Source organism: Aythya fuligula, chromosome 1 (genome assembly GCF_009819795.1).
Source record: "Aythya fuligula isolate bAytFul2 chromosome 1, bAytFul2.pri, whole genome shotgun sequence".
Classification (NCBI taxonomy): domain Eukaryota; kingdom Metazoa; phylum Chordata; class Aves; order Anseriformes; family Anatidae; genus Aythya; species Aythya fuligula.
This window is the reverse complement of record NC_045559.1, coordinates 192661964-192677419: the sequence shown is the minus strand read 5'-3', so window position 1 is coordinate 192677419 and position 15456 is coordinate 192661964. Positions and strand designations below refer to the sequence as shown.

At 36.5% G+C, this 15456-nt stretch overlaps 1 protein-coding gene across 1 annotated transcript; it reads right to left on the bottom strand.

Moving 5' to 3' along the window:
• Positions 1–2501: 2501 nt before the first annotated feature.
• Positions 2502–15022, bottom strand: ANGPTL5 (angiopoietin like 5). Its single transcript, XM_032207440.1, has 8 exons — positions 14924–15022; positions 13035–13182; positions 11923–12026; positions 10253–10346; positions 9234–9334; positions 4638–4758; positions 3399–3584; positions 2502–2821 (listed from the first exon to the last, which is right to left on the bottom strand). The coding sequence occupies exons 1-8, from the start codon at positions 15020–15022 to the stop codon at positions 2502–2504; spliced, it is 1173 nt and encodes a 390-aa protein (XP_032063331.1).
• Positions 15023–15456: the final 434 nt, after the last annotated feature.

Sequence of the window (15456 nt, the reverse complement as noted above, 5' to 3'; positions counted from 1 at the left end):
TCAAGGACAACACAAAGGGCTTCCATAACTTCATCAGTGACAAAAGAAAGACTAGGAAAAATGTGGTCACACTGCTGAATGAGATGGGAGACCTGGTTACACAAGGAGAGACAGCTGAGGTAGTGAATGCATTCTTTGTCTCAGTCTTTATGAGTAAGACTGGCCTTCAGGAATTTCAGGTCCCAGAAACCAGGTGGAAAAGACTGGAGCAAGGATCAGGTGACTGGACACTTGAGCAAACTGTATATTCCTAAGTCCATGGGCCCTGATGGGATGCACCCATGAGTGCTGAGGGAGCTGGCAGATGTGTTTACGAGGCCACTTCAATCTCATCTTCAATCATGGTGAAAGGGAGAAGTGCCCAAAGACTGGAGGAAAGCAAATGTCACTCTGATCTTCAAGAAGGTCAAGGAAGACCTGGGGAACTGGATGGTCAGCTTCACCTTGACCCCTGGGAAGGTAGTGGAGCAGCTAATCCTGGAAAACAATTCTAGGCACATGAAAGAGAAGAAAATCATCGTGGATTCACCAAGAGGATGTCATTCCTAACCAACCTGATAAGCTTCTATAAGGAAATGACTAGCCTGGTAGTTGAGGATAGAGCAGTGGATGTAGTTTACTCAGACTTCATTAGGGCCTTTTACACTGTCTACCATAAGACTGTCATAGATGAGCTGGATGGGCAGACAATGAAGTGGATAGAAAACTGGAGAAATGGTGGAGGCCAGAGGGTGACACAAAATCTGGTTGAAGGCCAGTTACTAGCAGTGTCAAATAACCAAGGGTCAATACTGTGTCCGGTCCTGTTTAGCATCTTCTCTAATCATCCAGATAATGGAGCAAAGTGTACCCACAGCAAGTTTGCAGATGACACAAAACTTGCGGGAGAAGTGGATACACCAGAGGCCCATGCTGCCATCCATAGGGATCTCAACAGGCTGGAGAAGTGGGCTGACAGGAACCTCATGGAGCTCAACAAGGAGAAGTACAGAGTCCTGCACCTGGGGAAGAACAACCCCAGACACCAGGACATACTGGGGTGCACCTAGGTGGGAACCAGAAGATCAGAAAGGGACCTGGGGGTCCTGGTGGGCACCAAGTTGAACAAGAGTCATCAGCGTGCCTGTGCAGCAAAGAACCCTGACAGCATGCTGGGCTGCATTAGGCAAAAGTGTCACCAGCAGGTCCAGAGAGATGATCCTTCCCCTCAAAGAAGCACTCTTGAGGCCACTCCTGGGGTCCTGTGCTCATCGCTAGGCTCCCCAGTACAAGAGGGACGAGGAGCTGCTGGAAAGAGAGATTCTGTGATTCTGAACTGAAGACGGTTTGCAGTCACTGTCCTAATGCTATAGAAAGTGTGAGACAGTAAAAATGAAGACTATATTTTTTAACTGATTTAATTCCACATGTTGCTACAGAGCTAACCTGCTGAAACTGAAGCAGAAATGAAAAACACTGTGCTCAGTTTCTACAGAATAGGTGCTGAGTTCATGAAACACTGCTGTACAGACAATATTCACATTTTTATTGATATTATTCCATTTTTATTGATAGGAATTCAAACATTTCACACTGCTTAATTTAAAATGTATTTACACTACTCCAATTTTTTGTTCATTATTACATTAACATTCACAAAGTAAATACCAATAAGAATGAAAAAGACAAGACTGTGACCATATATCCAAATATTAAAATTCCAAAGGTTACATGAAATGTTATACATTTTCTTTGAAAACAATTGTCCATTTTCAGTGAACTGTGAAAGAGACAAATCATAACGGAAGAGTAAAAACCCAAATATGAAACACGTTGACTATGAAACTTAAGTATAAAACAGACCTTGCACATCAGGATCTACCTTACTTGTATAAAAATCAGATCTTGAGAGTACAGAGTGCTCAGGGTCCATACAATACTCTCAGGGCCTGATTTTTATACAGATAAGGTATTACAAGGTATACAAGTAAGAAAACTTACATATGCTCTGACATGAGCCAGTGTAATCTTGCTTGATAAGGAATATAGAAAGAAGAGCTGGCTATGGAAAATAAACGTAAGGTGAAAAAAAAAAAAAAAGGTATTTTTACAAAATATGATTACTGGAGTGGCAGGTATATGATGCTTTAAAGAAAACTTCCTGCAATTTCTTGGCAATTCAGATATGCAAAGAGCATAGAAGAAACACATTCAAAAGTCAGAATTACTGTCCTTATTATAATTTTTCCACTGACTGAGATTGCATAAGAAGCAGCTAAACAAAAGCTGACAAGCACTAAGCTTCATCTTTTTTTCTGAAAATCCTTTTCTTAGGGCCTTCTCACTCAAGTGGGAACACTACAAATGCTGACATTTCATAATAAAAGTGAGTAACTGTATTATGTAAATATCTAATAATGTTTTAAGACTGAACTGTTTTACTGAAAATGAAAAGTGTTAATGTTGCAGTGATACATTTTCCCACATAACTGCAAGAAGAAAGGCATTTCTATTTTCATAGGTTAATTGAAATATGGATTAAAGGTTCTCCGAATTTTCATTGAAACTGATTTAATTTTGACAGGTTTGTTGTTTACTGTCCATGTATCCCAGTGAATCCCAGTTGCAAGAAATCTACCTGTGTAACGATGAACACCATTAAGATTTGCAAGGCCACACTGGTTGAACCACCATCCAGTGCTCTCACTGAAGTTACTGCAGCTCTTTACGGGCTGTTGTTTAATAGTGCACACTGGCCTACACCCATCATTATCAACATCAAATGTGCTGAAAGGCATTGAATTCTGATTATCTTCTTTTCTGTATCCTCTAAAGGCATCACCTAAGTGCAAAAGATAAAACAGAATGATGATAAAGGAGTTATTTATGGAGAAACACTACAAACTTTTCCTCTAAAATTACCAGAAAAACAGATTTCCTCAAAAGCAGTTCAAGACAGCACTAATGAATCGGTAATGTGTTGAAGACACAGGAAAGGAAAAATATAAAATACTCAGAAGTATGGAAGAGGTGATGGAACACCTTTACCTTCCTGTTGCTCTTAGTGATACACACTAGCTCTGAAGGTAAAGGCTTCTGTCCTCAAAGACAGTAAAAAACAAAAAAAAAAAAGATAAAAGAAATGAGAAGAGTTGTTAACTGAAGATTTTCCAGGAATGTGCCCAAAGTTCCAGAGTGAGTCATGAGATGAAACTGAATTGTTTAAACACAGACGTCAGTGATTACTGGTTCTATTATCTTACTAAAAAATAATGTTTCTTACAGGCAGAATAAGGCACCAACAGTTTCAGAGAATAACTAATACTTTGATAATAAGTGAATATTCTTGCATTTTAGTAAACATGAGTCAAAACAAAATTAGAGAAATCTTTAAATGCATTAAATAAGGAAGTTCTTACCAGCATTTCCCGAATAATGCCCCAAATGGATTTTAAAAGAACATGCTTCATCCTCTATCCAAAATCCATCATACGCTGCATAGGCATGCTTGTCATTTTCCGATTCCAAATCCACATAAAGACTGAAACTAGTTGCTTTTTGGTTTACTATATGAAAAATCTTCCTCAATCCAAGCCAAAATTCCCCTAAAACAGGAATATAATGTATAGTCAATAAATTTCTAGAAACAAAAAGTGTAGTGTCTTCTAGTTTTCCTATTTTTGTTCCTGAACCAAGTGTAATAAAAATTGTCTGATGGGCATATGTCCATTTGAAAGACTAATGAGTGGTCTCCGTACTTCACTGGGAAAATCCATGAAAGAATTCATATGCCTGCATCATTGCTTTCCTCAGCAACAATTTTAGAACACTGTACACATGATGACTTTCAAATGTTCATCTCCAGCCTGCTTCAGAAGAGCACAAGAACTAGAAGTGCTAAAGGTCCTCTTGACTAAATAGAAGTCAGTAGTGCTCCTACAGGCAATACCGAGAAACAAATGATAGAATTGTATGAAACGCAACAAAGCTCAAACCCTGTTCTCGAGATTTGCTGCCCCTGTAAATCACGCTTTTTTCCATGAAAGGTTGCTCCATGTGACTTGAACTTATTTCTATAGTTGAAAATGTATGTGTTTCATTGCAATCCCAGACAAAATCCCGAAAAAGCAGCTGTTTTTAGGCTAGCTGGATGAGAGGTGGCACTAAACAAAATAATACCACAATTGTGTTGGTATTAGCTACTGAAATATATCCATTCTCTTTCTAACCATTCCTAATGGTGTAATATTACTGGGTTTTCTTTCCTTCAGGGAAATATTTTGCAAGCATTATTAAAACCACATAAGGCCTTTTTAAATCTGAAAAAAAAAAAAATGGGGAAAATGCAACTTATACGTATTTCAGGATGAAAATATTGCAACATATTAAACACTTCTTGTGAGCAGAATACAATGGTTAAAGATTCCTGTAGGGTGATGTCATTATTGAGAAGATTAGAGAATAGATTTGATGGAGAGGGAAAATAAAACAAACAAACAAACAAACTCTAACTAGAAGTATAACTAGAATACTTCTTAAGAAACAAGAACTTTATTCTCCATACTCCTAAAAACCATACAAGTCAGTGTAAATGTAGCTTACATAAAGACAGCAAAAACACTGGATCCAAAGTACTTAAGAGTATCTAAAATTAATACCAGATAGGTCACCAAATCCATCCAGATATTCAGACCATGTTCTCTGAAATGTAATGATTCCATCGGTTCTTTTCTGAACTACAGTCCATCCACCTCCTTGAAAATCCATGTCACACAAAACCTAACATAAACATAGATACTATTAAGTATTCTTGAAGCAGCTATAAAGAAGTAAATAACATTTAAATGCAATAAAGGTGGACTATTCTGATTCTTGCTAAACAATGTACCTTCCAATTATTTTAACGAAAAATCTTGAACAAAATTAAGTAATTAACCTGGAGTATTTTCCTTTATGTTCTTGTTAGTCTGCTGCATTTGGAGACTTCCTCAACCAGTGCAAACTGTTGCATGCAAGTGTCTGTTCACATCAGATGTAAAAAATGTACTTTCATAATTGTTAATGTATATTAATAAAACCATGAAGTGGAAGCAACATGCAACAGCATGTATTGCTTATGCAAAAACTTACAGATAGAAGCACTAATACTGAATATACCTTTATTTCAACAAAGAAAAATAGACAATACTTCTTTTGTGTTCTCCCCTACCATTATACCTTCCTCCCAAGAAAGGCTGTCTTTGTGATCCCTGGGAGATTCAGAGCCCTTAAAAGGTGAGGGAATGGAAAAAGTGATAGTGATAAGCCAGTATATAATCATTTATGCTGGAACAGTGGAAGACTCTACATCAAAAGGGGCCCCAATCCAGGAAAGTCTCAATATGAACATTTAACAGCCTGTAACTGAGCAGTCCCACTGAATACACCAAATTGACTCTCAAATTCTTTGCTTTATGAGACATCACTAAAATTTGTGCCCAATGGTTTGTGATTTTTGTGCCCAATCAAATGGCAATGGTCTACCTGTTCTCTGCTCTACTATGGAGTATCACATTACGTGGCACATTTTCTCCTCAGCCCATTTAACTTTAGACATGTAATTGAGTTCCCTAAATTGGGCACCTAATTGTGCTTGTCTCCCCTCTAATTCCCCATCTAGAGAGAAGTGGCATTCATACTGTGGCTCTGGGAAACCAAGATCTAAATCACCCTCTGCAGGTGGCAGATACCTCCTACAGTCTACAGAAAGGGTCCTTAGACTCTTGGCTGCACTCTATGGGTTTCACTAAAGTGCCCAAAGTTAAGTGCAATGCATCACAGTCACTTTGGATATTTTTCATGTATATCCTCAGTGCCAGTGCTTCACCAGGCCTAACAGGAATTAAACATTCTTGACATCCTAATATAGAGAGGTACATATTGCACATTTAGACAGTGCAACCACCTAAGGAGCAGTCTGAGTTTTGTATGTTGCACCCCCATGGTTTGTACCACTCAGACACTTGGCATGAAACCAAAGACTCTTCCCTTGGCAGGAGCACATCAACATCATACTCAGACCTTCTGTGACTTAACATCTATGAAAGACAGGCAGGCAACAAAGCTGCAATTTGATCTAATTAATGCAGCTTGTGCAGTCTTGGATTCTCAAGCAAGTCAATGCCATTGGATGCTTTGAGCAATTCTTATAACCCAAATATTGAATGAATCATAGTAAAGGTCATGTGCGTGGAAGTACAGCTGGAAAATGATTGGCTTTACTCCCTGGAGAATCATGTGTTTATTTCAGTCACCCAGGGGAGGTGGAACTGGAATAAAAAGAAATATGTATGATTCCAAAATGAGTGTTTAGATACAGATACCTAAAATGTATTAAAAATAATCCTACTAACTCATCTATTGTCTTGAGAAGAGGATTGCATGCTTGGCTACTCCTCTCACTATCAATCAGAAACAGAAGAGGAGCCCAGTTAGTCACAACATCAAGCTCTGATCCAATATAAATCAGTGGGAATGGTGATAATTCTCAGAAGGAACTGATTTGGGTCTACATGAAAGATCATCAGCCGATTATTTAGATATGGCACCTAAACATACTGCAGCTAAGCAAGAATATGAAATAGGTACACAAAAAATTGTCATTGCAGTATTTCTTAATTCCTTATATGCTGGAAATCATGTGACAGCTTTCTTTCTTAAAGCCTTGTAATCATTAATCCACTTTACAGCTTGTTTTATGTCCCATATCATGCAAGGTATCCAGGACATGACTGTGACAGGTACAATTTCAACTAAATGACCAAGAAGTTGCTTCTACTGAATATTTTCCCTTTTCACCTTTAGTGTGCATAAGAAGTATGTTACAAACAACTGTAGTTTCACTGACCCACCCTGGAAGTGTCATCAATTAAAATTTACTCACAAGGAAAGGAATCAGAAAGTGAGAATGATTCAATTTTCCAGAAGAGAAACTGATTTTAATTGCCTCGTGTTTGGATGCTCAGACAAAAAGCCATTTGAGACTAATTTTCTGAGATGACAAGAACCTGCCGCTCACACCAAAACTGCATATTATTACTCCCTGAATTCAGTTTTAAATTAGTTCAAGTTAAATACCTAAAACATATGCTCACTTTTGAAAACATGCCATTTCAAACATGAAGTCATGAGATCATGAGAAATTTTTAAAATAATTTTCTTCATTTATCTATATATGCAAATTATTCTAGAGAAATTTTGTTTTGATTTCAGATACATTTAAGGGGCAGCTAATTTTCCATTGCTAAAAAGGTCCTAATTTAAACAAATTGTTTCATACTGTCTTTCTTTTCTGTTTTTATTATTATTATTATTATTTTCTTAATGATTTCTTATATGATTTTCTACCTGTTTGTATTTTTCTTATTTTGGTAGTCTTCAAATCTTTCAAAATGCATGTGTATCAACCTCTTAAAAGCATTACAATTTATTGTTTATATTTTAATTTCTTGATTGTTTTTGTTCATCCAGAATTTCTCTTGTACTCTTTGTATGCTTCAACACATGTTAAAAATACCTGAAACAGTTTTCCTTAAAATAACATTCTGTAGGGAACACACCACATCCTTTAGATATTTTTCTCTGAGAATTTTTGGCACTATCTTTTAATTTCTGTGTAACATCTACCAGACAAGAAATGAGACACTCATTTCATGAGTGCAGAGATTTCTTATTATTTATTGTTACCTTGTGGTTTTAATCAAATTATTATTTTTCCTTTTGTTTCTTGTTCTCCTTAGGGAACCTTTCCACATATATAACTGATTCTTGGTTCCTTAGACACTGGCAGTAACTTCAAATGTGGAAAAATGTTAAATATACTTTTGAAGTGAAAGGAGCTTTACCATTTCACATGTATTTGCCAAAAGCTATGACTAGACCAAGAAATCACTTTTCTCACATAGACAGAAAAGTCATACCATCTCTCAGTAAAAGTAATTTGGGTGACGTATGAATATTTCCTCAACACGATACCCCTCAATCCAGAAGAAAGCAGATGCATTTTGTGCTATGGTTCAGCAGAGGTGAGGCAGAGAGTATTTTCTGCATACTTATAAGTGTGATTATTCTGCAAACACTTCTATGTGTCTTTGCCTTTATTTTACCTGGAATGAACTTGCTGATGAGCTACAGATATTCGCCTTGAGCTCGCTGCATTGTATAGAGCAAGCAACAGGCTTTTCTATCAGGGGTCTACAGAACCAAATCCATTATGTCTTTTGAGATCCCAAGATACTTCTGAAGCTTTTTCATAACAACTCTGAGCTCTTTTTCATAGCATTTTGTAGGTTTCCAGCTGGCTAGAGATAAAGGGATTCATCCTTCCTTTGTTATATATAAAGGAGGACTTTAAAGTTTGATATTAAATTTTGCTATTTATTAGCTGGCTAAAACTCCACATATTTTTTTCTCCAAAAAGTAATGACCCCAGAATGTACTGCAAAATTGAAAGTTTGTAAGTGCCATATCTGCCTTCCCACTATGCATAAGGAATTCCTAAGTAGAACAACCCAAAACAGAAATAAACTGACAAAAAAAAAAAAAGTTTTCCTTATGGTTTCATGGATCTGGTCATAGGAAACATGACTTCATGCTGCACTTCATTCTTTTTTTCTTCATTTTAAGTATGTATGTCCTACAATGACTGGATATGAAGACTATAAGTTTAGACGCTTTCTGCCTTAAGACTGAGTAATAATGATGCTCAGACAAAAGCTAAGCACCTATTTCTCTAGCAATGTACATCAACACCTACATTAAGATGCCCGGGAAATATCACACTTCAAGGTATAGATACCAACATTGCCTCTCAAGAGAAGGCAACACTATACAGTTGTCCAGCAAAGCAAGAAGTCCAATTTCAGGTCCAAATGGATCAGACTTTTGGCTCTTCACTTTCTACCTCTAACATAGAAGAGAACAGCATTTTTCAATATCCAAAAGGGAGGCTTGAAATTTTCTTCAATTTTTCTCTTCTGTATATTTTTCACCGTATTTGAAAACTGATGATGGGATATTATGAGAGATTAAATTTCTTTGTAGAAACTGAGAAAAATTTCCAAATTATAGTAAAGGCAGGCACATTTGGATGTTTTAATAAACTTCTTATTCATATGTTGGGATACTGTCAAGGAAGACACTTTAAATCTATTAAATATATTCTAAGTGCATATTCTTAAGTAAATTGTGACTATCGTGAGAGATAAATTCATTACCTCAAAAGGATAGTTTGATCCTTCTGGATGAATAATGTACAGACCAGTTGGAGTTTTTGAAACAGAACCGATGGTATCTTTAATATCAGTGCAATCCAACCCTAGAGAACAAAGTATTTGATGAAGCTTGTTAGCACAACATGTTAAAAAAATACAGCTTAAGCACAGAAATATTAATTTTGTTGGGAATTTATGAATGACATAATCGCTCAAATATTGTCATGAAAACTTAAAATTATGTTTTGTCATGAATTTACCTTATAAATGAAAATTCTTTGAATTCCATTAAGCTTGGAAAGAAGAATAAATTGCATTCTATTGAGAAAGTTCTATCTCATCTCAACTGATATGATACAGAAAGTAAAGATTTTATATCCGGGTCTTATTTTACAGATTGTATTTGGGCAACACTTGTACAGAGTAAAAACACGAATTATCCAGGGAAGAATGTCTTCTTCCTGGAAATATTTGTATCTATATTTATAAAAGCTTTCACATCATAATGTTTATATAAAATGTCCTTTGCTTCTAAGTGTTAAGGCAGGTCTGTGTTAGACTCAAGGAAGCAGTTCCTAAGGCTAGGAGGAGTGCTTAGAGGTAACGTTTCCTGTAGTTGGGCTAGACACTATAAAGATGAACAGTGTAGAAATGACTTCCATTTCATTTGAAAAATGGGTATTGCAAATGCTGAGCACAATTATTTCATTACAAAAGAAAGTACTGTTTAGCAACATAAGACATGAACTCATGAACTGATGATCATGCTTGTTATTTTGCATAAAAATCAACAAGATGCTAAAAAGAATGCCCACAATTATCAGCTTGCGAATTATTTAAACCTGTTCTTACATAGATTCTTACGTAGTTCACAAATTTTCCAGATTTTATGTGTGCATAGTAACACAGAATAAATACTGTACATGTTATAATTGTTTGGTTTTGCTTTAACTTGTTCTCTGTTAAAATACTCTCACAGATAAAAAAGGAGGAGGTCAAGACTAAATGTGAAAAATACTTGCCATGAGATTGAACTGCTTTGTAAGGAAGTGGATCCAAATGCTTTCTCAAAACTTCTGCATTCAAAATAAGAACTCTGTTCATGAGTTCATTCACCTGCAAGTTTAAATAAAATATTTTTAAATATGGTGCAGTGAGAAACTTTATATTCATAGGAAGCTCTTTTTCAAAGAATCACAGAATTGTCTAGGTTGGAAGAGACCTCAAGATCATCGAGTCCAGCCTCTGGCCTAACACTAACAAGTCCTCCACTAAACCATATCCCTAAGCTCTACATCAAAACGTCTTTTAAAGACCGCCAGGGATGGTGACCCCACCAGTTCCCCGGGTAGCCCATTCCAATGCCTAACAACCCTCTCAGTAAAGAAGTTCTTTCTAACATCCAACCTAAAACACCCCTGGCGCAACTTTAGCCCATTCCCCCTCGTCCTGTCACCAGGCACGTGGGAGAACAGACCAACCCCCACCTTGTTACAGCCTCCTTTAATGTACTTATAAAGATAAGGTCGACCTTATAAAGATAAGGTCGCCCCTGAGCCTCCTCTTCTCCAGGCTGAACAAGCCCAGCTCCCTCAGCCGCTCCTCGTAGGACTTGTTCTCCAGGCCCCTCACCAGCTTCGTCGCCCTTCTCTGCACCCGCTCAAGCACCTCCATGTCCTTCTTGTAGCGAGGGGCCCAAAACTGAACACAGTACTCGAGGTGCGGCCTCACCAGAGCTGAGTACAGGGGGACGATCACCTCCCTAGCCCTGCTGGTCACACTGTTTCTTATGCAAGCCAGGATGTCGTTGGCCTTCTTGGCCACCTGAGCACACTGCTGGCTCATATTCAGCCGACTATCCACCATCACTCCCAGGTCCTTCTCTGCCTGGCAGCTTTCCAACCATTCCTCTCCCAGCCTGTAGCTCTGCTTGGGGTTATTGCGCCCCAGGTGCAGGACCCGGCACTTGGCCTTGTTGAACTTCATGCAGTTGACCTCAGCCCATCAGTGCAGCCTATCCAGATCCTCCTGCAGAGCCTTCCTACCCTCGAGCAGATCGACACATGCACCTAACTTGGTGTCATCTTCAAACTAACAGAGGGTGCACTCAATCCCCTCTTCCAGAAAATGAGGGGATCCCCTCATCCAGAAAATGAGGAGATTACCTCTAATAAGTATAATCTGAAGTTCATTTTTGTGATATGTTAGTGATTTGTAACTTCATTATATGAATTGTTCCAACTTCTCACTTATTGCATCCAAAATCATTTTTAGGCACAACTCTGGTTAATTCAAGAAAAGTCCTTCAGTTAGATTAGGCCTTTTTACCTGTATTGAGTGCACAGTGTTTGTAAATTACTACCAGAGTTAATGATGATATAATGTCATGCGCACAAATATACTGAGACTGAATAAAGCAAGCAATATGCAGGAATGGGCTGTCACCCTACTGCCATGTGTGCCCCTAGGTTATGTAACAGGTAATTATATATAATCAATATATAATCAATATAAGGAGTGCTAATCACTCCTTATAGAAATGGAACTCACACCTTACCCAAAGTACAAGTGATGGTGATAGAGATTCTAATTCTACTGTTCTAATGATAAAATAAATAAAAAATATATTTTTCCTCCATAAGACAATAAGTGTAGTGCTAAATAATAATAAAAATCCTTATGATAAAAATACCTGATTAGAAAGGTAATCCAAGGAAGACTGTTGATCATCCATCATGTTTCTCACCAACTTTTTTGTGCTTCTTGCATATTCAACAAGAGAGTTCTGTAAATTTCCTTTGAAAGAAATATGTTCACCTACTTCATTAGCACAAATTAGAAATATTCTTGACCAAATAATGGCATGCTTATTTATGATATCTAAGTGAATATTGAAGGTGTTTAACCTTAGGGTACCAAAAAGTGAAATTAAAGTAGTACAGAGACCAAAGATTAAATACAAATATGCTAATACCTCAGCCTCACTTGTTGCAGTGCAGACATCTTAAGAAAAGATGACTCTTCATAAGGTTTAAAGAATTTCATATTTTCCTACTCAGATAACCAGTTAGTGGATACAACAGAAATATAAATGTACCTGATAAAGGATAAACATGGTTTCCTGCCATTCTACAATTTCATTCATTCACTATGCTATTTACTCATGCTCCTGCTTTTTGCCCTGATGCTAAAAATAAAATACAATAAAATAATGATAATGATAATGATAATGATAATGATAATGATAATGATAATGATAATGATAATAATAATAATAATAATACAACTTGCCAGATAGTTAATAGTACATATTAAAAATCATATGAAAAAGACAATAATTTTGACTAATTTTTCTGAGGATGGATAGATAGCATCCGTTGATATGTAGTTTTGTCTAGGTATCTCAGACGTCAAGCTGAGGTACAATTTCTTCTCACTTAATTTCAGACACCTAACGCTGGTATTTAAATGAGGGACAGACACCCTAGTCTTCCTCTTTAAGGGAGAGCTACAGACATTCAGAGGACAACACAGACTTACATGGAGCAAATTGTTGCCTGGATGTGCTTGTCCCCATCAATGATTATAAAAAGAAACTACTACAATAAACTTTGTCATCCCAGCTGCACACAACACCCCAAATCTTTTGAACAATATTCACCTTGGGTAGATGGGTCAAAGTCTGTCACATGTGCTCAAGAAAAATAAAAAATAAATTGGCGCAGCAAAGCATAGCATAGCAGAGGATTGTGTAGCATGGCATTGCATAGCTTGTTGTTGAGCGTATTCTTTATGAATACATACTGCACATGTACTGTTTTTCCCCTCGTAAAATTTTAGCTTGAACATCACATGGTACAAGGCATTGTTCTTTTTGATTTGAAATATCTGCGGATTTATTTTTCTCTTCTGCCTTGAGTGGTTCGTCCACAGCTCCAACATTCCTTGTGCCCTGTTGTACCAAACAATGAAGGGGGAAACAAATTGATCATAAATGTATGTTAAATAGCTCAGTCTGCCAAAATGAAGCAGATTACTCCATGGATCTTCCTTTAAAACCTTTTTTTTTTTTTTTTTTATCAAGCACTACTTGACAGAGCTGAGACCTAGGCCTATGAAGTATCTTCTGCTTAGCCATACCTCTCAAGAGTATCAGAGGCAAAGAATAACCTCTATCAATTTTAAAAATACCACCAACATTTCTGCTGTGGTATCTCTACCTGTGAGTACTGTGAACTGGAGGCTACAGCTCACAAGTGCTTTCACTTAAGACGACTACATCCACCACTCCCAACAGACATCTCAAATGCTAACAAAGTTAATTTCACTCAACAGGAGAGGGCTTTGGGACTTACCACGTACTACCAAAACACTTTTACTCTACAAAGTCCCTAAATCCATGACTTAGACTCTGATCATGGAAATACTTCCACAGATTATTAATTGCACACGAGTAGTCCCAAACAGATTTGCAGACAAACCCAACATTTAAAATATTTTAAGTGCTCTTTCAGAGGAGAGAATAAAGGGACTGTATTTACAGGGATAAAATATCTGAAATGGTAACAATAAAAGCATTGGTAAAAGTAGTTTCAAACTGCTGCACCTATAAATGTTATTTTAAAACAGTACTTTCATATATAACATTTTTTCCTCCACGGCACCAGGTAATATGATATAAGTGAATGTCTCTGATTCATCACTTAAAGAAAAGCTAAAAGTAATCCCTGAAATATGTGTCATTGTATAAAGGCTAAGAAACATATTTTCCTTTGTCTTTGTTTCTTAATTCCATAATCTCAGAAGGCACTGTGGCATGCTCCTATGCTGCACTTTCAGATGTAAATAGGACCCATAGAAATGCAAGGATTTTAATGAAAAAGAAAATTTATTTAGACTTGACTGTATCTTCAGCATACTTGTTCTCCTTTCCTGCTTCAGGTTTCTCCTTCTGGTTTTGGCACTACACTGACACGTTTTTTTTCCTATTTTTGTGTCCTCAAAGTGAAAATAAATAAATTAATTATCAATACACATTAATAAATAAGTAAAGAAATTAAATTATTAACAAATATATTATAAGAAAAAAAAAGTTTCTGAATTATTTTAATTGCTTTTTGTGATTAGAGATAAATAAATGCTAGAGATCTAAAATAATATGTTTCTTTAATATAGAAATAAACACAGAATAAAGGAAGAAAAATTCTATAACAGTTATAAATAGATCAACTGAAACTTACAAATAGGTTGCTTGAAACCAAGTTTTGTTCCAGGGCTTTACCACAGCTACTCACCAACTGTTCAGTTAAATACTGTTCAGAAAATATTTTAATCAATAATTGTTTTTAAAATGCCAACATGAAAGAGGCAATTAAATCTAACCTCAGAAATTCAAGTGAAAACTGTGACGCTGCCAAGACCAAGAGGTACTCTGCCTTTACAGTGATATAGGTGGGATAAAAATATGGCCTAACCACTGAACTGTGATAAAAGACATTATGACAACTTTTTTTCTCCTAATATACTGAATTTCTACAGCTTCTTTTCTCTATCTGAAAATACCTGATTCTTTTGTATTTTCATACTTATCCTGAATAGAGCAGTCTATATTTTAAAAAGCATCAGCCACTTTTCTGAGAAACTATTCAGTTATATTCATTATCTTATCTCAGCATAGTAATTGAAAATCTTACCTTAGATGAACAAGGTTTGACATTACTTATGACAGTCTCTCCCCAGCTGACCAAAAAAATACTAAGAGATATCAATGAAGTTACCCTAAAGCAGTTCATCTTTTACTTGAAGAAATGCAAATGTTTTGACGGGTTTCAAGTTTCTGTGGAAAGGATTGTACACTATGAAGTCCTGAGCTAACTATTCGGGAATGTGTAGAGCACAAAGAGCAGCCAACACAACACTCCTCTAATGCCTGCATTTAATAAAACATATTTCAGTTGCACAGTAGGTTTTATATACTACACTGTTTGTCTCCTGAGAGCAATTACTGCTTATTACCTGTAGATGACACACCAAACATACATTGTCATTGTGGCAAAACTGTGACAGATTTCTTATATGACAGAAATCTTCTTCAGAATTCTTATGTGACAGATATCTTATATGCTGTTTTTGAGAATTGGTATATTTGGTGCTGAGAATCTGGGGCTAGTAGAAAGGGGAGGGGGAATTAATCATCAATTTTCATCTTTTTACAAAGGTTTTCATT

Bases quoted from the DNA above. Each gene is read 5' to 3' on its own strand.
- ANGPTL5 (XM_032207440.1), bottom strand. From the start codon at position 15,022: ATGAACTGCTTTAGGGTAACTTCATTGATATCTCTTAGTATTTTTTTG. The intron at 10,347-11,922 runs GTATTTTTATCA...TTAAACTTGCAG, and splicing joins TGGATTACCTTTCTAATCAG to GTGAATGAACTCATGAACAG. The intron at 3,585-4,637 runs GTATTAATTTTA...TTCCTGTTTTAG, and splicing joins TGGATTTGGTGACCTATCTG to GGGAATTTTGGCTTGGATTG.